Source organism: Lissotriton helveticus, chromosome 5_1, assembly GCF_964261635.1.
Source record: "Lissotriton helveticus chromosome 5_1, aLisHel1.1, whole genome shotgun sequence".
NCBI classification, from domain to species: Eukaryota; Metazoa; Chordata; class Amphibia; order Caudata; family Salamandridae; genus Lissotriton; species Lissotriton helveticus.
The window spans coordinates 332,341,084-332,366,331 of record NC_136065.1 but is presented as its reverse complement, the minus strand read 5'-3'; the positions used below and the strand labels follow the sequence as shown (position 1 = coordinate 332,366,331).

Sequence of the window (25,248 nt, the reverse complement as noted above, 5' to 3'; positions counted from 1 at the left end):
CGCCATTTCCGGGCATGCAGGCAATTGATGCCAGTGTTAATTCTACAGTCCAGTCCGTATTTAACTAGTTGCTTGTTATTTCATTGTCATCGATTGTTAAAATCCTCATGTCATGTGTGCATTAATTTTACTTCCGCTGTACTGCGCACGGGTAAAATGTATTTGTAATTTGCTGAATAGGTGATTGAGCTTTAATAATGTATGGAAATTGTGCATACCTCGATATACTCATTATTACATTTCAGAACACCCCGCCCCCTACCGAAGAAACTGCATGGAAAATTCATGGTATCAGTACATCTCCTGCTCTGCCTACTGACTGCTTGGGTTCACAGTAGTATTTATTGAAGAATTGGCTCTTATGAGGTTGCTCCCACATGTAATGTGAACGAATTACCCCAAACGCTGTGTACAGTTTTCTGTATCTGTGCGCTTTCAGTAGAATAGACCCTGCTGGTTGCTTGTGGGTCAGGAGCAGGCTGCAGATGTCTGCGCAGCGAGACCGCCTTCTGTTCACGGCCCTCCCATCCCAGTGCTGGAGGTGACCTTATTTATAGTAGAGAACGAGCGGCCTAGTCAGATTTGACTTTATGCTTCGCTGAACGGCCCGATGTGGCTGTCTCGGCGATCACAGCAGACAGACCGGCTTGCAAGTGTACACACCGCAGCCTTTTGCAGTATTACACCAGATATGGTAACAAGCAGCTCGGATTGTAAAGGCTACGTTTTTAGCTATTTCAAGACAAATGCGTTTAATTAACAGTGCTGCCCATGGCCGGATACAACTTTACAATGTGGTAACGAGGGGCGGTCAGCGTCACTCCACTGACCTTCATTAGCTCGGTGGGTTACTGGAGGGGCGCGCTGTGCGGGGTAGGGGGGGTGCATGACAAGCTGCCGCCTGCTGTCTGACATATGGGTAAGAGCCGCGCATGTGCGCACTGCTCCAGAGTGTGTGCGTGTGTGACTACTCCAGTGTGTGTGTGCATGTGACTGCTCCAGAGTGTGTGTGTGTGGCTGCTTCTGGGTGTGTGTGTGTGACTGTTCCAGGGTGTGTGTGTATGTGACTGCTCCAGAGTGTGTGTGTGTGTATGTGACTGCTCCAGAGTGTGTGTGTGTGTATGTGACAGCTCCAGAGTGTGTGTGTGTGTATGTGACAGCTCCAGAGTGTGTGTGTGTGTATGTGACTGCTCCAGAGTGTGTGTGTGTGTGTGTATGTGACTGCTCCAGTGTGTGTGTGTGTATGTGACTGCTCCAGAGTGTGTGTGTATGTGACAGCTCCAGAGTGTGTGTGTGTGTGTATGTGACTGCTCCAGAGTGTGTGTGTGTGTGTATGTGACTGCTCCAGTGTGTGTGTGTGTGACTGCTCCAGTGTGTGTGTGTGTGTGACTCCTCCAATGGGTGTGTGTATGTGACTGCTCTGGTTGTGTGTGTGTGTGGGGCTCTGGGTGTGTGTGTGTGGCTCTGGGTGTGGGGCTGGCTCTGGGTGTGTGTGTGTGGCTCTGGGTGTGTGTGTGTGTGTGTGGTAGTAATTGCTGTCTGCTGAGCTCGTCCGTAGGGTACAATAGTTCTCACATTTGCGAGAGATTAAGCTATTGGCAATGTAAATGACAATGCCATTTATTTATCTGTTTTCAAAACCAACACATAAATACAAATTTTGTCTTTTACAATGCCAATAGCTCTAACTTCTCCAAAGGCGAAACCGTTGCATTGTAAATGCTTGTTACCATAAGGTTCAGCTTAGCAGACTTAAAACAACAACAAATGGTCGGTATTTTGCTCGTGGAAAGGAGGTAACCTTCGCTCTGCACTGTGCGCTATTTAGGAACAGAATATTATCTGTCCCAGGGCAGAGTCGCCTCCAAGGCCACCTCTCCACTCCCATTCTCTGGTCAGGCTTGCAGGCTCGCGCACAGCCACTGGCCTCGCGCCAAAGCATGAGGTCAGCCTCTCGGCCTCCGTGCAATCGTAGAACAATATGTCGCCTGTGCAGGGAAGCCATGGGAACCACCTCCATAACACACACAACCACGTGGGCGGGATCCCAGACCGACGCTCCATGGCACTCCCTGTCTGCCTTACGTCCCGGCTCAGATAAGCTGTCATCGAAACACTATGTTAACATGCCAGGGCCAGGATTATATAATGAATAGGTGCCGCAGGAAGTTCTACTGCTGTCTCCTGCAAGTTTCAACAAGATGCCCAAATGGCTGGGCCGTGTTCCGTGCTTTGTTTCAGCATCCTTCCTTCCTTCCTTCAACTGGTTCCGCTCTTCTTAATCTTCGGCACGTGCAGGCTTTCACCACTGGTACTTGCCAGTAGACAGTTATCTCACCTGGGATGGATGGGTGTTTGCAGCAGACATTCGATTAATTGCACCTTTGGAGAAGTGGATTTCAACAGACAGTACATTCCTTCCATGTTGTAAGAACAGCATGTAGTTGCTCTCACTTTGAAAGAACTTTATTTGGAAAAAGCAGTTCCTCACACCTTGGCTTGGGAGAAGTGGGTTTGCCATTTCCTCTCACCTTGGAACTAAAACATTTGCAACATACATTTCCTAGCAACTTGCGAGAAACGTTCCTTCCATGTTGGGAGAAAGGTGTTTTAAGCAGCATGTAGTTGCTCTCACTTAGAAAGAACGGTATTTGGAAAAGACACTTCCTCACACCTTGGCAGAAGTGGGTTTCCCAGTTCCTCTCACCTTGGAAGTAAAACATTTGCAACATACATTTCCTAGCACCTTGGGAGAAAAGTTCCTTACACGTAGGAAGAAAGGTGTTTTAAGCAGCATGTAGTTGCTCTCACTTAGAAAGAACGGTATTTGGAAAAGACACTTCCTCACACCTTGGCAGAAGTGGGTTTCCCAGTTCCTCTCACCTTGGAAGTAAAACATTTGCAACATACATTTCCTAGCACCTTGGGAGAAAAGTTCCTTACACGTAGGAAGAAAGGCGTTTTAAGCAGCATGTAGTTGCTCTCACTTAGAAAGAACGGCATTTCATCACACCTTGGCTTGGGAGAAGTGGATTTCCCAGCTCTCTCCCTGGAAGAAAAACATTTGCAACAGACATTGCCTACACCGTGGGAGAAAAGTACCTGTTAGCAGATTACTCCTTGCACCTTGGAAGAATAGTATATGAGGAAGGCACTTACTTGTACCTTGGAAGAATGCCTTGGGACATCAAAAGGTCTTAGTGGCTTGGCTGGACAGTCTTTTCCCCCAGTAGACATTTGTCTCATGTAGGAAAGTTTGCATTTGGTTCTATTACTGCAGGCAGGTGCAGTTTAAGTGAAAAACGACAGCCATCATTGTTCAGCTTCTACTGTTGTTGCCTCTCAAGAGAAGTGTGATCTCACATCAGATACAGAAAGCTGGATGCGTTGTCCTTATGCTGGACTTTGTGTTCAGTGGTCTTTTTTCTAAAGACTAAACAACTATCTAGAGGGATATAATCTAATATAATCTAAAATAAGAGGCAGGGAATTAAAAAGAGGATGTGTTCGCAGAAGCTCACTGGGGCAGGGGAGGGGGTTGTACTAATATCATGGGGCATGGGGCCCGATTGACAAAAGTAATCTGAGACAAAATCCTAACTTTACGACTTTCGGTATTCACAAAGGGCATTTAGGAGTAGTAAAGTTAGGATTTTGTCTCAGTTAAACTTAAGTTTTGGTCTTAAGTTTAACTTAAGTACAACTTAAGTTTAACTGACACAACAAAATTCTAACTCCTAAATGCCATTTGTGAATTCCAAAAGTTGTAAAGTTAGGATTTTGTCTCAGATTACTTTTGTGAATCGGGCCCATGGACCTTTACCAGCTCCTCTAAAGGACTGGAGAAGTTTCAATCACACAGCTTGCCAATATTTCAGAGACACTAGTCTCCTGGGCTTCCAGTAGTAGGGTCAAAATCTGGGCACTTCAAGCCTACCACTCTGGAGCCACAGGCTTAACAATCCCAACAAGTCATGTCTTTCCCATTCCCCAGTACCAGATGTCCCAAGGCATGACTTTCGTCAACAGGGATGGGAAAAGACACAGCTCCTTGGGTCTAAGCAATTGTGTTTGCCTGCTGTCACTCAGTGGCAGACTAGGATCCAATTTACAATAGATTGAAAACCAATCAGTGTTCACCAACAACACAATATATGGGCAAATTCCTGCAGGACTACGTTTATTTAAATGAAACTATATACATCAATGTAAACTTTTGTTGGTACTTTTGAAACTTACAGTTACGTCTGTCCGACTGCTCATAGGTGGACCATTTTTCGTAACGACGTGTAACACCATGCATATACCTAACATGGAACATTTTAAACCGCTCTCTCCAACACTTCACACTGCTCTCAGATGGACCAGTCTTCTTGCCCGTGACTAACTCTCAGGAACACCCGTCACTATACAAAGTAACTTTCAGCTGTGTGGCAGTGGGGGACACTTACACTTTGTAACTCTCAACTGTACAATTCTTGGTGGAGTTCACACACTGTAATCAGAGTAAAGAGCTGCTGCTTGGGATCGCTCTGATATACTTCGGTAGGGCGGACTGTACTTGGTAATCCCAGTGTGCATACATCCTTGCCCATACCTCACATATTACATTCTAACAGTTCTCTCCTACCCTACAAGCCACTACCATGAAAACCCAAACTCTTAAATGCAAGTAAAACTTGAGCGCAATCATTACCACTCTCAGTAACTCTCACCAGTCAACACTCATTGGTAAATGTTCCTTAAAATCCCTCTATAAATCGCTTCTCTTTGATTGCTCTCTACTGCTCTTCGGTGGACCCTACTTGGTTACATCTGAGTAACATTTGATTACCTCTGTTGTACCACTCTGGGGTGAATGCTACTAGCTAATGTATTGATTAAACCACAGATTTACATTATACAACGACAGCTAAATTACCAGGTGCCATACTATGTTTCCATCTACCTAGCTCACAAAAACCGGTTATCTCAGAATAATTGTCAGCTTGAGTGTTCTGGAAGGGACTTTAGCTTTTAATCTCTAAAACGTAACACTCAGATTTATAGCACTTGGAGGACCTTAATGTGTAGCTCTAAAGAATTCACAGTTACCACTGGTGTACTTCTATAAGGTGGATTTTGAGACGAGAATGTCTCATGCATGGCGTACAGTCAGATCCCCTGCCCTGTGTGGCCAATTTGTGAGTATCTGGTAAGCCGGTTTTTAGGTCTCGCCTGTCGATGCGCATGCGCATCGAGCTTGCGAGCCTATTGCGGCTTAAACAACTTTTAACTAAGAAGCAAGGAATCGTGGCGATTCCTTGCAGTGCATGTGACTTTTAAGCTCAATGCGCATGTGCATTGAGCTTAAAAGCGCGTGCACAGCCGCAATCTCCATCTGTTCCTCTCTCCCGCATTCCTCCGACACCTTTTGAAGTGAAGCTTAGCTTCACTTCAAAGGCCCGGCTTTTTAACACCCACATGCCGCTCTCCCCGCTCCGCCCCCTCCCCTGCCCGCCTTGTGCATTTCACGGCCGCCCGGCCGTACTTTCAGTTTCACGGCCGGAGGCCGTGTCTCCTTTTAAAACCTGTTTAACTTGTTTCTTTGAGGTATAAAGAAATTAGAGACAGGCGTTTTATTTAGGGATTGTAGACTTTCATGCATGCTGATTACCCATTCCGGGGACAGTTCCATTTCTATTTTCCACCTACCTTAACAATTGATAAATCAGCATCTCTAACCAACAGAATGCAAGGGCTATTCGGGAGATTTCTCTGTAGAGAGCAGGGCAGAGAAAGCCAAGTAGGGCTATGTCTTCCCGCCTTTCCCGCGCATGTGAAGGGGCACAGACGTCAAACACCATGCCTTTGAAATGCACCAACCTTTCATTAAATCTCAGATCCCTTAAAAGCAGAGGCCGATATCGCACGTTTTCCCTCCAGCTTGCCATGCGTCTTGCATTTCCGCCTAGTTTCTGGTGCTTTCTGTTTGTTCTTCCCAGTCAATAACCGCCGCCTGCCATTAGAAGGCTGTAAAGTATTCCATGTGCCATTAAGGCGTCCGAGGGTCTTTGAATGCTGAGTGCACGCATCCGCCTCTTTCATTCCAAACTCAGCTGTGACTCCAGCGCCCCAGTGACAGCTCCAATCTCTCGAACGAGTGTATTTGCATCGTAATCGTCACACCGAAAATATCTGCACACAAGGAAGGAAGATGGAAAAGCTACCAGGTTACAATGTCACAGACACACAACTCCCTCGAGATTCGGGTTTTAGCACGAGCTCGGAGTGTGGAGTAGAGTTGTGTGTGAGTGTGCTCCCCAAACATATCGCATCATAATTTGCACGAAGCACACCTGCAGCTCAATTTCTGTGTCACCCTCCCCTATCAAGGCATTTTTTTCTGAGCGGTGTCATAGCTAAGTGGGTTAATGTGCATGTTGTAGAGAACTGTGTGCAATTTGAAGATCATGGGTCCTGCGCTCACTAATGCAGCTCTCATTGTTAATGTGCTGTAACTTTCGTGAAAGTTGAGGTGTGTTCTCTAAAGGGAATGACCAAAAAAAGTGTAACTAGAAATCCTTTCTAAGATGCATGGCCTACGTAATATGGCTGTGGTTTAAAGCACGTGACCTGGCATGCATGAAGAAATTGAATGAACGCCACAAAACAGATTTATTTGTACCGTACTGCACAATTGGAACAAAACTAGTCGTTCCATGGTCAGCAGTTTAACCACTCTGATGCTGAGTGAGTAAGCACTCAGATTCTAATATTGCTAAACAAATTTCTCTCCATTTACTTACACAAATCTCGCAGATACCCCAAGCAGCAGTGCCCGCACTACCAATCCTTCTGTTATGCCACATCTCTCAGCTTACATATTCCTTCACTCTTTCTTTTACTCTCCACGTTTCTGCCTCTTTCACTCTCTCTTCCAACTCTCTCCCCTCTCCATTTACTTACACAAATCTCGCAGATACCCCAAGCAGCAGTGCCCGCACTACCAATCCTTCTGTTATGCCACATCTCTCAGCTTACAGATTCGCACTTTCTTTTCCTCTCAACGTTTCTGCCTCTTTCACTCTCTCTTCCAACTCTCTCCCCCCTCTCCATTTACTTACACAAATCTCGCAGATACCCCAAGCAGCAGTGCCCGCACTACCAATCTTTCTGTTATGCCACATCTCTCAGCTTACAGATTCCTTCGCTCTTTCTTTTACTCTCCACGTTTCTGCCTCTTTCACTCTCTCTTCCAACTCTCTCCCCCCTCTCCATTTACTTACACAAATCTCGCAGATACCCCAAGCAGCAGTGCCCGCACTACCAATCCTTCTGTTATGCCACATCTCTCAGCTTACATATTCCTTCGCTCTTTCTTTTACTCTCCACGTTTCTGCCTCTTTCACTCTCTCTTCCAACTCTCTCCCCCCTCTCCATTTACTTACACAAATCTCGCAGATACCCCAAGCAGCAGTGCCCGCACTACCAATCCTTCTGTTATGCCACATCTCTCAGCTTACAGATTCCTTCGCTCTTTCTTTTACTCTCCACGTTTCTGCCTCTTTCACTCTCTCTTCCAACTCTCTCCCCCCTCTCCATTTACTTACACAAATCTCGCAGATACCCCAAGCAGCAGTGCCCGCACTACCTATCCTTCTGTTATGCCACATCTCTCAGCTTACATATTCCTTCGCTCTTTCTTTTACTCTCCACGTTTCTGCCTCTTTCACTCTCTCTTCCAACTCTCTCCCCCCTCTCCATTTACTTACACAAATCTCGCAGATACCCCAAGCAGCAGTGCCCGCACTACCAATCCTTCTGTTATGCCACATCTCTCAGCTTACAGATTCCTTCGCTCTTTCTTTTACTCTCCACGTTTCTGCCTCTTTCACTCTCTTCCAACTCTCTCCCCCCTCTCCATTTACTTACACAAATCTCGCAGATACCCCAAGCAGCAGTGCCCGCACTACCAATCCTTCTGTTATGCCACATCTCTCAGCTTACAGATTCGCACTTTCTTTTCCTCTCAACGATTCTGCCTCTTTCACTCTCTCTTACAACTCTCTCCCCCCTCTCCATTTACTTACACAAATCTCGCAGATACCCCAAGCAGCAGTGCCCGCACTACCAATCCTTCACACACGCAACGCCACTCACACACGCAACGCCACTCACACACGCTACGCCACTCACATACGCAACGCCACTCACACACGCAACGCCACTCACACACGCAACGCCACTCACACACGCCACTCATCCACGCAACGCCACTCATCCACGCAACGCCACTCATCCACGCAACGCCACTCTTCCATTTGCAAAAAGAAAAATGTCTAACTATTCTATTGCGAGACCTATTGCATTTTCAATGCTTGTTGGATTTTGACCCCAGTCTCATGCTGACCTAGCATGAGTGTGACAGCCTCGGCCCGTCTTTGATAGAGTCCAGTCCTCAACCTACCCTGCATCCCTTTCAGCCTGGTAGAGGACTACATTCCCATTTCATGGTTTTAGACATGTAGTGTGATGATGGCAGCTTAGTGGAATTTAGCAATCATAGCATTACCAGACATTGTGCTGACATCTTAGAGTGCACACGCCAGCAGCACAAGGGAGGGGAGTCAGTGACTGGTTTGAAAGGATTGCACTTATGTGAGGGACGCTTTTCTTTGCAGTCCTTTCACACATTCACATTCCCATAGACATGCTCAAATGCTTTCTGCAGTGCTGCTTGTCTAAACATACTGGCTTGATTGGGTGGTGACACATTTTGAGAAAAACCGTCTCAGGTCCTATGAGAAGGCAGGATAGAGCGAGGTGAAGAAGGATCAACCTCCGCCCCATTGTGGCTCCTGATAGGGAAGTCAGCACGGTCCAGTGTACCCATGAAGAAGACTTGTGGAGACGACGCATCATGGAGGGGACGTGTTTACAAGAGCAGGGTAGAAAATCACGCCCTTATTTATGAAGGCTGGCACTGCCGTTGCATCACTTTTTGTGACGCTGGGGTAGCGTAATCATTGCATCATACTGCGCCCTATTTACAAAGTGACGCATCTAGGCAGATGCACCACTTTGTAAAGGCCTGTGCTACATTATACCTTCATAAGGTATAATGTAAGCAGGGTGGCTGTACCCCGTAAAAAAGCCTCATAGAAGTGGCGCGGTGAAATGTATGAGTTTCATGCAGACGTAAGGATTGATGCAGGTCTTTTCACATGGAACTCAGCCATGGGTTATGATGCATTGCTGGAGTTGCGTCAGTGTTCTCCATCAATACATAAGGTTTGCACCTGACGTATCTGTAAATCCTTGCACCATGGAGCACTGTATTGTAAATACGGTGCATCCATGGTGTAGTAAAGATGGCACTATGAAAAGTGACACACGCTGTTTTTGCACGGCAACGTGTCAGGATTCCTAAATGAGGCTCTCTTATCGAAGTCAAGAGGTGACCTATTTCAGTGGTAAGTTAATAAGAAAGGATGTGATCGAAGGTTTGGGGTAGGGGTGGGAGTGTGCTTGGGGTATGGGATGACGTGGGAACCATGTGTGAATTTCTTACTCAGGACTGCTCTTTTTTGTCTTCAGAAGAATGAAAGGCTGCACATACACCTAACAAGTTTCAGCAGCAATCCTATGACCCACCATGATATATCATAAGGACGTACGAGGATATTCGCTCCCCACAGGAGATATACACATATATCTCAACCTTGCTAGAATTTTACTGCCATTGCTAGTAATTTAAGTTCTGAGGCTGTTGTCAGTATAAAGCCTTCACCGGCCTTTACCTATCAGTGGAGCATCTTGCTAGTGCTCAAGAACTAAGTTCCCAGACATGCATCAGGCAAACTATGCCTTTTGTGCAGCTGAAGTTAGGAAAGCAAGTTAATGTAATTTAACCAAAATCAGATTGGTGCTCATTTTGCGACTGCTGTATGATGAAAAGAGAGAGAAGGTAAAACAATGTTTTCTGGTTCAGGGAGGACCTGGATTGGCAGTTTGGGCTGGACCGTTACCATACCATTGGAGGAGGGTCAAAACTGTCTTGCATATGGTTGGGTCCAAACTAAGGTGGCATGGTGGGGAAATAAACTGTGAACTTGGATGACGCCCAAGCGATTGCAATGGGCTGAGATTCATTCAGGCATTCCATCCATTATGGTGCTGTTGTGGCAGTTGACATCCTCTTGCCACCCTGCACCAACTTCAAAACCAGCTGCATTATCTACAAAGCCATTGTGACTTGCCCACATTGCCTGTGTGACTGGCAAAATCACCAACTCAGATGGGTCTTGTCACACCCAAATCGAACACCATCGCTTTGGAGTTGAAGAAGTAGAAAAGGATTGAACCCAAGATATGCAATGACATTCTGATATCCATGAAGACAGCCCCAACCCTGTTCCATCTAGAATGAAGAAAAAAAACAAGCAATAGACACATCTCTTTAAAGAACACTACATGACAGCGGAGTCACTCTCTACTTCAAAGCTCAGAGCCTTTGCACTCACAGGCCTCAGAGACAAGAGCTTGGCAAATCTTACATGCTCATACAGCAGTGTTACTCCTTAATTACATGGATCTGAAATGATGAACCAGCCTATAAGATGTGTCCTCTAGTTGACATCTTAGTTGGAGCCACAGGGCAGGGATACTATTTCAGTGACAGTGTGACAATGAGCACCCACCACACGATTAAGATCCTGACAGAATCCACTACATGGCTCAAAAGGGAAGACAACCAAGATAAGGGAACCGCGTTTCAAGGTTGGTAGTTGTAGAGTCTAGTAGGGACAGCCTTAGTCTCCGTCATTAACTGGTCTTCTCTCCTCCCCAAGGACACGCCTACACACATGAGCATACTCTTCATCTTATCAGCTGCCACTCAAATCCTCCTTCAGCTAATATGCTGGACTGCCAAAGACATTTGGCCTTTCAGTCCATTTGCCTTCCAGACTCTGCCTTGCTTCTAAGTAACTGAAGCCTACTGAGAAATCTACGTAATTTCCCCACGGGCCGCTCAGCCTGTCTATGCACTATAAAAGTCCTTTTTTGCATTCGAAAATCATGTCTCTTTAGCATCTATTGTTAGTACTGTTATTAGAACGATACACAAATATAATACCGTCACAAAAACATGATGAGACTACGCCCACTTAGACATGAACACAAACTCCATTGGTATTTATTTAGAACTTGCCTTGTGAACAATGTTAAGGCAAAAAGCTTGCTGTTTACTTTAAGGTTATAATGCCACTCCCAGACCTCCTGCATAGATTGGGATGTAGTAGGCAGCGGTGTGTATTTCATTGTACACAAGCAAGCCAGAACCTGTTTGCCCTGATAAGGACTCATCAGCTGGGTATAGCTTGATTCCATTGGCACATTGAGCACGAGACTCATGTTTGGGTATTCGTGTTTCACTTAGAGAATCAACTGCAACAACGGCAAGGTAATGGATAGAATGCTTGAATTAATCGTAGCCACTGGTGATTGCTTGGGCCATATGTGGACATTTCTGGCAGCTAGGCGCTATACCAATGACAAAGAAGCTGACAAAGAAATGTGTGAGATTGACAAGTCAGCTAGAAATAACCTAAATACTTCTCTAATTATGGGCCATGTTAGCAAGAAACTGCGAAAAATATCGCAGAGGGCGCTTAGCGTGAAAAGGTTCATTGCCAACTATCGCTGGAATATATCGCCATGCTAATGCTGTATTAGCAACAATTAGTGCTATGGTGATATATATTCCAGCGATAGCGGGAGGGAAGGGCCAACATCGCGACAAAACCAGCGATGTTGCATGGGAAAGGGGGAAAGCCTTGCTGATACGGCCCTTGTGGTTGTATCAGCATTATTCCCCCCCCCCATGTTAGGTATTGCTAAATCATGAAATTAGCAGGTGTTAAAAAATCGGCAATGACCCCGGTTAGCGTGACTTTTTACGACGCTAACCTGGGCCAGGGCCTCCTTGCTAATAGGCGATAGGCCTGTTAGCGGCTGTTTATCAGGTCTGTTGGTCGGGAATGCCTACTTTGCATGTCATTAGCGATAAATATCACTGACATGCAAAGCGGCACCCAAACCGGTCGCTTTCATCAGAAAGCTGTCGCTAACTGCTAAAGCGGCGATAAGGCCCCTGGTAATATGCCCCCATGTCCCCATGTTCTTACCTGCAAAACTCATGATTATGATCTTAGATAACGAAAGTGCCTAGAGTGACTCCCACTTACCCAGCCCTTCGGGCTTATCATAGATGCCTAACACGTTACGATTCTTCTCCTGTCTAACCAACCTTTCAGAGGTGCCTGTGTTGTGGCTTACTCTACCCCAGCCCTACTAACCTTTCAGTGGTACTTTACATGTGACTCTCTCTGCTCCAGCTCTCCAGAGGCACCTAACGAGACTTAATCTGCCTTTAAGTGGCACTTGACTTGTGGTTCATTCTGACGCCTTCCCCTCCAACTTTTCAGACGCATCTGGCATGTTACGGACTCTGCCCCAGCTCTGTTGGCAAGTTATTGTGAGATAATATAATCTCCGGTGGTTCTTCTGCTTTCGAGGAATTCGAAATGTGGCTGTTCACAGCAGGTGTGCTTCTGCCCACGTTTCTTGTAGCCCTACGGACATATTTCCTGTACAAAACGATACATTTCCCATGATTGCCTGTTTTTTTCCTATCATCGCTGTGCTCTACTTTCACCCCTCCCCCCCAAACCCTCTCCGTGTTTGCCCTCTAAGGGATGCACATTTTTAAGGTCACAGGAGTCCAATTAAAAGCTTAGTATAAAGTCCTGCTCGTTAGACAGTGCCACTTTAAACATGACTTAGTGGGAAAGACAGACATCCATCAAGAATGTTTAACACACACAGACACGTTTCGGCGCGTCTGGGTGATTGGTATGATGCAAGTGCTTTCAGAGCAGTGAACAGGAGAACAGGAGCTTGATGTAGAGTTTCAACAGCAGATTTTCCATCTGTAATTTTGACTGATTTATACCTCCTGCTAATGGTCTCCTGAAAATCTGCCTGACTATCTCTCCCTCCAAACTATACCTTCTCACGACCATACACAAAAATCTCAGAACGGACAACCCTATGCGGTTACCATATTACTGGAAAGGGAACTTAAGATATACAATAAAGAGATCTGCAGAGCTGCTCAAAGCTGCCAGCTTATTGAAAACCATACACTGCGCATCAGTGTCTCACACTTCAACCGTCGCAGTGCTAAGGTCTGTGTTGCATCACAAATCTTGGTGGTCATGACATGAAAACACCTCCAACATAGAATCGAAACAAAGACAGCACCCTTCCAACCATGCACCGAAATGGTGTAGCGTGCTACCCATGTAGGCAAGTGCTTCAGAGACCACAAAGGCATAGTACTTCGTTCTAATAGGGTGACAGAGTAATTTACTCCATCCGGCTGCTGGAGGGACCGCCTGCCATTTATACATGACCTACAAGCAGATGGACATTTCTAATGCATTGGCAGGAACCGCTGTGACTCCTGTCAATGCTCTTTGTTGTTTGGTGCAAGGCTCCGGCTACATGAAGGAGCCCAGCACCAAAGAATTTTCTTTTTTATTTTCAAAATGGGATTTTCTTCTTAAAAAGAAAAAATAAATGCCCCGCTCTCCAGGGAAGTCATCTCGCATGGCGAGTGGGGTAGTAGTCCTTTTTTACTGTCCTTTACTGCCAGGGTTTGCCTGGCGGAGACTAACATTAAAAAATGGCTATATGTCTGCCGATCCTAATTGGGTGAGCGGAGATATCGTTATTTCTCTGATGGCTTTTACTACGTAGGGCTGTCAGAAATGTTTGGCTATGGCAGTGATGGAGTAGTCATCGCAGTAGCCAAATTTAAGATCCTCCCGCATCGATGGGCGGGCAAACCTTTATCTTGGCGGTTTGTGTATTCTCTTACCGGTACGACAGAGTATACATACCGCCAAGATTTAATAACCCCTTTAGTTGTCTGCCGTGGTAGTAGGGGTTTTTTCATCAAAGTCGGAGATGTCATAGTAGGAGGGGTGTAAACCTCTGAATGCAAATCTACTAATACCCTTCCTGCCTGACAGAGTTTCATACCGAATGTAGACCCTGCAAATGCACCCTAAACTTGGAACAGAAAATCACTGCCCACACGTGGTCTCCCTGTCATGCTGAGTGCTGTTTTCCAGGATATTAGTGACTCAAATTTAGTTTGCCATGAAAGTCCTCCACCATTTACATGGTGTCCTCTTGTGCCCTCTCACCACGACTAAGGCAAAGAAACACTTTAGAAGAAAAACATAGAGCAGAACTAGAGCTGATTGGCTAAGCCTGCAGAAAGAGTTCCAGTTGTAGGGTACAAAACAAAGAAAAGGGAGATGTGATAGCAATAAAAAAAATGAACAGAGGAAAATAATTGGAAGGAGGAATAAAGGCAAACAAAAACAAGAGACAAATAATAGAAGGGGTGAAAGGCAGGATGAATAAATGCATAATCGGGAAGAAAAGGGACAAGTTATTCTCACGCACGCGCGCATGCGGGAAATATGGGTGTGTCGGGTTGTGCTGCACTCCCAGACCTGAAAGAGGTTTAGAAGGATAATGGCAATTATTGAGGCCTTTGAATCAGTTTTTTCAGGCAATATTGTTTGTGTAAATGCAGTTAAAGGTCAATAGTAATTATGGAGAGGCTGCATACAACTTTTAACAAACACCTGCACATCCCCTTATGATGTATATCTAAGCTTATATTATGTGGCTTTAAAGAGAAGGCATTCGCTAGTGATCTGGTTCTTTAGTGGATGAAAGAAGGAGGCATGTGAAATGTAAAAAATATCTCAATTTCACAGTTCACAAATACTGATGAACATGAGGCTTATTTGAACCTTTTAACAGTGGAATTTGGCATTATGCATTTTTTTAAAGTAAACAAACCAATATACATTTATTGCACGTATACCATTGAGTGCAAGTGTGGCTAAACTCACATTGACTTATTAATGGTTTCTTTTAAATAAGACCCTGAAAAATGCAACAATGTATCCAATTATTTAAGAACATTGGCTCATAAAGTTATAATGCACTTTTAACCAAGTTTTTTACCAAAAAGAAATGTCTGACTACCATCTCATTCAACTCCTTCCCTCACACCTCCCTACTTAATGTTTTTGCTGATTTGCTGCACTCACGTATTCAGTAACACCAGCATTTTTTAGAACCCCCGTAATTCTAATGAGCTGATGTCCCTTTTGTACTTCAAATGCACTGACATGCTTTTAAGTGTGAGGCACCTACCAGCAGCATTGTAAGCCTTCCTTCACTGCCAGGACACTGGATGCAAGGCCAGCATTGATTTGGTGACCATCGCTGGACTTTCAGTTGTCTCTGGCACCGTTGGAATAGGATGGGAACACACTGGATTTCGGCCTGTGGTTCTTGCTGGTGTCAGCCTGACTAGGCCGCAGTGCCGTGCCAGTGTCGGCCTTACTTGGTCCCAGTTAAGTGTGTCTACACCAGGGCACACAGCACAGTAGGTCTGGGGACTGAGAGACTGGGATTGCAGTGCCTGTGTTTGAGGTTCACCTTGGATCAGAAACACTCAAGGAACTGGTGCATGTACTGCAGTTACTCATTGCGGAGGCCCAACGACGAGAGCGGGCCCTCACCAGGACTGGGGGCCTCCTTTACGAGGGCAATGGCCCCACTGAAACTGAGATCGTAGTGCCTGTCTTTGCGGTTCACCTTGGATCATCAACACTCAAGGAATAGGTGTATGAACTGTAGTTACTCATTGTGGATGCCCAACGACGAGTGTCGGGCCTCCGCCAGGGTTGCGGGGCTCAGCCTTGAGTACAGTAGCCCTTTGTGTTTCGGCCCCACTTAGTCTGAGGTTGCAGTGTCTGTGCCTGCGGTCCTTGGATCAGCAGCACTCAAGGGATTGGTGCCTGTAATGAAACTCACCTTTAAAGTATTCATTTACGCTGACACATACTCCGCCCCTCTCCCCCCCACACACAGAACAGGGCAAGAGAAAGCAAAGTGAGTACTAAATGCAACATCATCCCTTTACCTCCAATAGCAAATACTGTAATGTAAAAGCAGGTAATGTAATAACCAAATATACAGTCTCTTGTCTTGGGCTGTCCCAATAAATGGTTGCCATCCCTCACTATCAGATTCTGGTTCTTGTATATTGATTTCAACAGCTACAGCACACACAATCCTGTTCTACCTACCGCATCCCTCTGGTCTGAGATGCTCCAACTGACAAACCTTATGTTGTTATGCTACTAACACCACCAATATTTCGTTCATCAAGTCAGGACTTTTGTGTTAAGTCAATTTACAAAAAACAGTTGAGTATGTGAAATGCAACATTTTGTGACCTATGCAGTAATCAAGAACACTTTTAGTAAAACATTTCTTCTTGTCGGTGGCCACTTAAGGGGCAGTTTGTCAAAATATTGCACATGTGTCCCAGCGGATGCTGGGCATATGTACTGGCAGATCATATATACTCGTAGATCATGGGAAATTGTCCTGGCAGATAATGACCACGCCCACTGTCGCCCACCTACCTATGATGTCATCCCGGAGCTCCTTGGTGATGATGTGCAGGTCGTCGACATCCACAAAGTGCAAGTGCTTCTCAGTAGGTTGGCTGGCCGCCTGGGAGAGCTCCAGGTAGTTCCCCCGCCCAGTGCTAACAATGAACACAGTTACTCCCATGTCTTTCAGAAGCTCCATGGGTTGCGATATGTCGTCTGTGGAAATTCCATCGGTGACCCATACGAGGACCTTGGGGACACTGGGCCTTGCCCCGGCCTCGTCAGTGAAGAGCTTCTCTTTGGCCAGGGAGAGGGCCTGGCCAGTGTTGGTGTCGCCCATGCGCTGCGTCATGTCCCGGATGGCTCTCTGCATGGACTCGCTCGAGCCATGCTGGTCAAAGGGGAATTCCACAACTGGGACAGTGCTGATGTGGATGACACTGGTCTGTACATCCTGGGGGCCAAAGGTGAAAGGTTGGATGAGGTCAGCGACGAATGCCTTGACCTGGGAAAACTCTTTGTAGGAGACGCTTCCGGAGCTGTCTGTCAGGAACAGGACATCTCCCTCACAATCCGGGATAAACTGTGGAGGATCTGGGCCAGAAAAAACAAAAACAAAAAGGGGTCACACAAATGCACAACTGGTTCCAAATATACATATATGCACTTAAATTATTATTACATTCCTCAGAGGTTCTATACACCGATGGCAAACATTAATATACCACTTACGAATGGAAGCCATCTTCTTGTGCCAATTATGTCAACTTTTTACAGTTTGTTTGAATTAATCAGTCAACATAAGCATTTTATACATTACTTGTTAAGCAATGTATATCGCCTGAAGTGATTTGCTTTGTTTTTCTAAGTTAAGCACTTTACCCTTTGGTGAATACTCTACTTAATCCTGGTATCATCATTTTGCCCCAATAATATATATACAATGTATCTCTCTAAAGATAAAAAAAAGTTGAGCCCCTTTAAATCTGAGGTTGATACTGATAGTAGCTGCCTCTGCACGTATTTAATCTTGTATAACGTGCAACCAGTGTTTAGCCACACTAGGGAGCAGATCTACAAGAAAGTGCCGCAGCGCGGCACCGCATGCCCTTTGGCTGCGCCATGCTGCGGCACTTTCAGAGCACAGGAATGCGACATATCTACAATGATATGTCACATTCCTGTGCTCGCCCCTGCGCTGGCGCAGAAACAGCTGTCATGCACCGGCGCAGGCACCCTTGCACCATGGTGCAAGGATGCCTGCGCCATGGGGAGATTGTTTTTGTGAAGGAAGGGGCCCATTCCTGTACAAAAGCAATCACTGCAGGAATTTTCCTCTTTCAATGCGTGCTGTAGAATGCAGCACGCATTGAAAGAGGAAAAAACAGGGAGAAATTAAAACATTTCTCCTCGTTTCGCTTGGCTACGCCACCCCTATGGTGGCATAGCAAACTGACGCATTTCCAGGTTTACGATTTCTCGTAAATCTGGAAATGCATCAGTGGACATGGGTGTTGTGTGGGACCACTCACAGCAACACCCATGTCCCGCCACTAACACGCAAAGTGCTGCGTGAACAGGGGCGATACTTACAAGCACAGGTTAAGTCACGCAGGGTGACTTAACCTGTACTTGTAAATATCCCTTAGCAGGCTGCGCCACTTGTGCGTCACGCAACGTGATGCACAGGCGGCGCATGGGGCTCGTAAATCTGCCCCTAGGTGTACAAGGATTATATTTTAATCCAGACAGAAATCCTCCAGAGGCTACTGCACAAGAACCAAAAGAGATAATGAAGTAGTCCAATTCTTCACTACATTAATGGGGGAGAGGATGTGGTCTCTCGGCTAGACCTCCGACTTACGTCCTGGAAACCATGGTTCGGGCCGCAGAGTCCCTTCAACATCCTCTGATTCTGGGCAAATCACTTTGGTGCTGGAAACCAGGGTTCGAGCCTCGGCGTCGGTTCCACATTCTGTGATTCTGGGCAAATCACTTAGGGGCAGATTTATGAAGGCCTTGCGCCGCCGGTGCGTCATTTTTAACATGGGAAAAAGTGACGCACCGGCGGCGCAAGGCCTTCATAAATCTGCCCATTAATCTCCCCGTCCCTGAATGTGTAAGTAACTGGTGGTGCTCATGTAAAGCGCTCCAATACCTTCGGATCGAGTTCGCGCTATATAAATATGCAAAAAAACATTCTGCTGAACCTGACTTCTGCCTTTCCCTAATTACATTCGATTTCCTAAAGAAGATACATTTTGCTGGGAGAAAAGGTGCTTTATTGCAGATTTTCTTCCGAGACCACGAAGCAGTAGGACTACCTAACACCGCCCAACCTTAGAAGGCATGAGGCATCCACCTTTATCATATCTAGGTTAGAAAGATCAGCAAATTCAGAACTGCAGGTCTGACTCAAATTGTGGCACAAGCTACCCTCCGTGGAGGGCAAAATCCAGGATCATGTATTCGCTAAAGACATTGTGTAGCCGGCCGTGATGCCCACATTACCGGTCACAATCCTTTTCATTGGCCCTCAGACTTTGGTTCCTGGCCCCAGGCAGACAGCAAGCGCCAGGGACGCTTCAGTGGCTTCCGGTAAGTCTTGCTGTGTTTTCCAAATTACAAAATTTCGCCCCGTCTTTCCTTTCCTCGGTCTAAAAAGTAAGCGTTTAGCAGTAGCCCCTCTCACAGGCTGGATTGTAGTTTGTACTTTCGGATCAAAAATTCCCATTTAGGCCAGCTTCACGCTATCCAAAATGAAGCAGCCCGCCCTAGGAACCAATGCACCACGATTTACACCCTCGGATCCCATTCTAAAGTCTTTACAGGGCAGGAAGGTATGTCCTTGAAAGTACTTTGCTTTACGCCTTCATTTGTCCTCGGTATAGTGTCAGATTGTGGTTAAACAGTTTGAAAAATTGCTGTGTCAACAAAGACTCTCAGGGCAACTGCAACTTCTGCACCATGGCGGGGGGGGGGGGGGGGGGGGGGGAGTTTTTCTCCGTCCATAACCCATTTCTTTGGAATACGTTGCTTACCCACCTACATCGATTCAGAACCACTTCCTTCGCAGGAAGGCCATTGAAATTATGTTATTTTCTCAGGTATAATCGCTCCTGATTCCTTCCCTCTTCTTCATGTCAGTCTAAGGTCGTGATTACGAGTACGCTGGTCCGTAGGAACACCGTACTTGTGGTGGAGTGGTGGAAACTGCCTCGCTGGTGGTCCGGCCGCCGGATTTTGGGTGCAGCGGTCCCAGCTCCACAAGACTGCCACAACCAACAGGGATCCGCGGACCTGCCAAGCATATTACTAGTTTCCTCACTGCTAGCAGTCTCATGGCGGTGTTCACGACATGAAACTGCTGGCGGTGAGGAAGGTGAGGAAATTTAGAGGGCCCTAAAGGGCACCCTGATGCCTGCTGCACTGGAGTGCATGTCTGTGTGCACCCCCAGTTCCAGCATGGCATGGACTTTACAGTCCAGGCTGTGTTGGAATGCGCATGGTTGACCCACAACACTGCCTTTTGAAGGCTCTCCTATGAGTCTTTGGAAAGGCACCGTGGGCCAGCTGCCTCAGGACCGCCCACCCGGATTAAAACTTGTGATCAGGTGGCCGGTCCGCGGTAGTAGTTGGATATCATATCATAACGTAAATTAACATAGCATAGCGTAACATAACATAACATAACATAACATAACATAACATAACATAACATAACGGTAAACAACGTTTACCCCAAATCTTTCAGCCCGCAGGGAATCACAACCTGGTCTTTACAACGACCGGGTTGTGATTCCTCATACCATTACTCCGCAAGTTGGAACAACGACTTGCGGAGGTTAAAATCCAACACCTTCCCTATTGGCCACACAGACTGCAGTTGGAATAGTAAATTATACTATTCCAACATCCAGCGCCCCCCTCCACAAGTCGTTGTTCTGACTTGTGGAGTATTGGTAAGCGGAATCACAACACAGTCGTTGTAACAACCGCGTTGTGATTCCCTGCGGGGAGAAATACAGCGGGATAATCACATACATTCTAACATAACATAGCATGGCATAGCATAACATATTGCAATGCTTTTCTCTTTCAAATCTTATAATCTATCTCTTTGTCTCCAACAACATATGTTGTGAGAATATCGTGTGTAACTATGCAACTTCTCACAAGCTAATGTCTCTCCTTGATCAGAAAAACATTCCCACGTGCTTGGGAGAACAACTGTTGCAGAATTTTGAGGCCAGATGTAAACCCTTTCTAGGCAAAAAAATGTGACAAGCAACTGCCCACAAATCCGTGCTTTCCATCCAGACTAAATAACCTTAAGCAACATTCCTGTGAATTGGAGACAATATGAGAAAAATATCCCTGTACGGACAAGGTCAGTTACAAAACATATTTGAGACTGTACCATCATGCTGTTCAAATGCCCAAAAAATAAGGTTAAAGTACAATTATCCAAAAAAACAGTTCCCAGTTTATTTGCTCCTGCCTTTGTTTGTGAATCCAGCAGTAGGCTTTGCACAAAATAGAACAACTCAAGCAGCCTCTAACAAACCTGCTAAATACTTGAGTGTCAAAATATGTCTATAGCACAGTGATTGAGAAACGATTAGTAGCTCCCTCAAATGCAGCTCTACCTGCAAGGACTTTCAGAGCCCCAGGCAAAAAAATATATTTTGCCGTTTGCTTTCTCCGTTTCCTCTGACAACAAGGACTTTTTCTTAAGGCATTTGGTGTAACTGGGTGCCCTTTTATGGACATTTGGGGTGATTCTGCAAGGCCTTGCTTCCAAAAGCTTTAATGTAGCACTATCTGTATCCACATGTATTCGCTCTACTCACCCAGTGAGATCAGCATAACCCTTTTAGCTTCCTTAGAAGGTTGCACATTTACCCTTCATTACCTCCTCGTCCTGTCTCCCCGTCCCATTCCTTACAAGTGAGCAGCTAGTCTACTCCACAGAAACCCCTAGCCTAGCTGAGCTGTTTGCACTTCCCCCAGGATGACGTAACCCTCACGTGACTATAAAGGGGGAAGTGCATAAACCAAACATCCTGTTCTTTTTTTTCTGCACCGAGTGCCTGATGCCTGGCTGTGCTGGTCGGAGTTTGCCTCGTAATGGGGTAAGTTCCTTGCATGGGTGTCCGCAGAAATTTTTCCAGGGGGGGCAAATGTTAAGGTCATCACCATCCTTCGACATGATGTGTGCCAGGTGGGGCACAAGAAACACGGGGCGCAGGAGGAGCCATGGGGGGCAGGAAGCAGGCCACATATTATCTCATACACCATAGGGTTGTTGTGCCACAGCCTTCTTTCTTTTGTGGCTCCCCAAGATCCATACCTTCCCTGGTCCCTAAAATGACCCACTAGCAGCCCAAAACCGATATCCAAACTGAGCCCTAAAATTATCCCACCCCCCTGAAAACTCATACCCTCCCTGAACCCTAAAATTATTCCCCTGGCACCCCAAAACCCATACCCCCCCTGAACCCTAAAATTACCCCCTAGCACTTCGAAACCCATACCCACCCTGAACCCTAAAATTACCCCTGCCCCCCAAAACTCATACCCGCCCGGAACCCTAAAACTACCCCCCTGGCACCCATAACCCATACCCACCCTGAACCATTAATTGTCCCCCTGGCACTCCAAAACCCATTCCCATCCTGAACCCTAAAATTAACCCTCCGGCACCCTATAACCCATACCCGACCTGACCCCTAAAATTGTCCCCCTGGCACCCCAAAACCCATACCCACCCTGAACCCTAAAATGTCCCCCCATGCACACCAAAACCCATACCCGCCCTGAACCCTAAAATTACCCCCCTGGCACCTTAAAACCCACACCCACCCTGAACCCTAAAGTTGCCCCCCGGCACCCCAAAAGCTGAACACTACATTCTGATTGGGTATCGCGCTGTCTCCCTGCTCAGGGAGGATCTGCTGGTCCGGATCGGCTCGCCCTGGTCTGGTTCTGCTCGCCCTTCTCTGGAGCTGTTCTCTCTGCCCTGTCCCTCTTCCGGACCCACCGAGCCTGCCTCCGTGCACACTGCCTGGACCTGCTCTGTCTGGCCTGGTTCTTTCTCCTTTGGACCCGCTTTCTTCACTGGCGGAGTTAGGACACAGGTCTCACTTCTCTGAAGCTGCTCTCCCTCACCCAGACCTACCCACTCCGTCTCCACTTGCTCTCTCATCTTCCTTCCTCCCTACTTCTCGGTCTCTCTTTCCCCACTGCTTCTCTCTCTCTTTCGCTCGCCCCTCTTCGTTCACTCTCACCCCCCACCGTATCCGTCTCCCCGACTCCAAGTCTTCTTCCTCTGTCCCCCCTCTCTCTTCCTCCTCCTCATGTCGGTGATAGGGAGCCCGGGTACCTCTCTGAAAATGCGAGCTGGAGGTGACGTTAAGTGTGAAAGCACCAAGGTGTGAACCGGGAGAAGAGGCGGGGAAGGGGTGGGCGCCAGATTGAGATTGTCAAAGGGGGCACTGGCTCTCAGAGAGGTGAGTAGGGGCGGGGAGCAGCCTGAGGACAAAAACAACACCAGAGCAAGAGGCAGACGCTCTGCGGGGAGCCTGGTGTGCACTGAAGAAACGTACACTTCTTAGCACTACAAAGCAGCCGAAGGTGGCCTTTCACTAGAGCCAAGAACCTGACCCATCGCGAACAAACAGCAGCCGCCGGAGAAACCAGCGGTGTCATGAAAACAACAAAGGACAGAGTGACAGACGACTGCCGCCGAAACCTGGAAGTACAACTTACACCTTTAACAAAAGGCAATTCCTGAAGCAAGCACCACACGCCAGAACACTATAAATATATAAATCTCCCATCAAAGTACACCTGAGAGTGAATAAAATGATAAGCAGCAAATTAGGGCAGTGACTGACAGACACTATGCTGGTCCTCTTGTACTGTGCCCTATTGATACTTACTATGTCACCAGTCACTCCAGCGCGGAAGAATTCCTTATTGATAGTTACTCTGACCACCCCCATGTACCTCACTCTCTTGTGTAGACTAATATGTTTTGTCCGACAAAATTAAAAATATTTTTTAAAAATCTGTGTTTTACGTTATGCAGCTATTGTCCTTGTAAGTTTCTCCCAGAGAAAAGGGGTGGATTCCTTCCACAAGGATGATATGGGCTGTGTGCACCCACATCCTCTATCTACAAAGCTAGCCCCTCCTCGACCCGACAACCACCAGTGCTCCAGGATGCAACAGTCTTTTTACATGTTGTGATCAGCTGGTTCCTCGGTTTCTAGCTACACTGGGAAATGGTTTTTGTGCGCGACACTGACCCTGGAACATCTGATTCGTTCCCTCACAGACCTGAGGTACTTGAAGCACCTGCTGCGCTTCTAGGTTAACTTAATGTTGGATTCGACAAGCAGAAGGCAGCAGAGGGGCCAGTGGAAGCAAGGAAGCCCCTGAGGAGCGCATATTTCCCAACCAGGGCATTTCAAGTAGTGAAGGAACAGGCTGAATATTAAGCACTACAAACCGACTAGCTTGACAGAGGCTTTCAACAGGGATCAAGGCACAACATTTCCTATTCTCAGGGCCCCAACGCAGTTTTAATAAGTAGTCCATTGTGCTGCTCTTTACTTCGGGTACTGGACCAGTACCTGTGCTATCCTGGAAATCTTCCTGTCCTGAGGTTTGGGGTGTTAGTTACAACTTGTGGTGCCCCCTGCCTAGAAGGTCTATGTATGCGAAGGATTTCGGAATAGGGGTCCTCAATTATGCAAATCTCACAACCACTAAATTTAGACTCTACATTCTTCTAAGCACCTACTGGCTATTTAGTTGGCTGCCTGCGTCAAATGTATACAAAAATAAAAACATGTGTTGTGGCCATTTACAACGCTTTACTGTGATTAAGAACAACTGTGAACAGATGGACAGAAAAAGATTCAGCCCAAAGTTGAAAAAGGATGGAAGGATGGCCTTTTTGTTGTGTTACAAAGTACCTAATTATGGATTCTCGACCTTTGTACTGTATTTTTGGTAATTAGGGATGGGGATGATACATGAAAATGAAACGGATGTTTCTAAAACCATTTTTACTCTATACCTCATAAATTACATTTACCCCTTGTACTGGTGTTACTTAACTTGGTTACCTTGCAGTCTTGGAGCTCGTATGACAATTCTTAAATTAGGTCCGAGTGGAAGTTCGAACTGCTTGGTCATCGCTGCCCCACTAACCCCTTGTTTCTGAAGTCACCAGATAATAACTTAGTGCATGTGAGGAATGCAGACATCTTTTTGGCAGGATGCTACGGGAAATATCTTCCCCAGTCTATTCAGGAGCACCTGCTACGCTGAGTTTGTGTTGTTTTCATACTCATTTCTGTGTCATTGCATGACTCCCCTAGTTTTACTGTTTTCTCTCTCTGACCGTCTCATTTTGACGACAGCGTGGGCTCAAACTCTAGTGCACAGGTTGGGAAACCCGTAAGTGTGTATGAGGAACTGCCCTAGTTTTGGGGCCCGCCAGTGGTGAGAGGTAGCTGCGAAAAGTGTCTCTGCCGTCGGCAGCCAGGTGCTTTCCTCACTTTGTCTGTCTACGGTCCTCACAGAGGACTGAACTCCCTGAGGCCACATTCATCACACAAGCGCAGCCACAGGATCTTAGTCTAGAGCACATGGGTAAGACAGGCCCAGCCGTACTCCACTAATTACACTCTAC

General features: G+C 46.5%; 1 protein-coding gene across 3 annotated transcripts in view; it reads right to left on the bottom strand.

The window, feature by feature from the left end:
- The window catches only part of VWA1 (von Willebrand factor A domain containing 1), a 369,137-nt gene that overhangs the window by 214,926 nt on the left and 128,963 nt on the right, over positions 1–25,248 (bottom strand). For all 3 annotated transcript variants that reach the window (XM_078642405.1, XM_078642406.1, XM_078642407.1), the window contains exon 2: positions 16,572–17,135. In XM_078642405.1, coding sequence (XP_078498531.1) covers positions 16,572–17,135 — 564 coding nt within the window. The remainder of the gene's footprint in view (positions 1–16,571; positions 17,136–25,248) is intronic.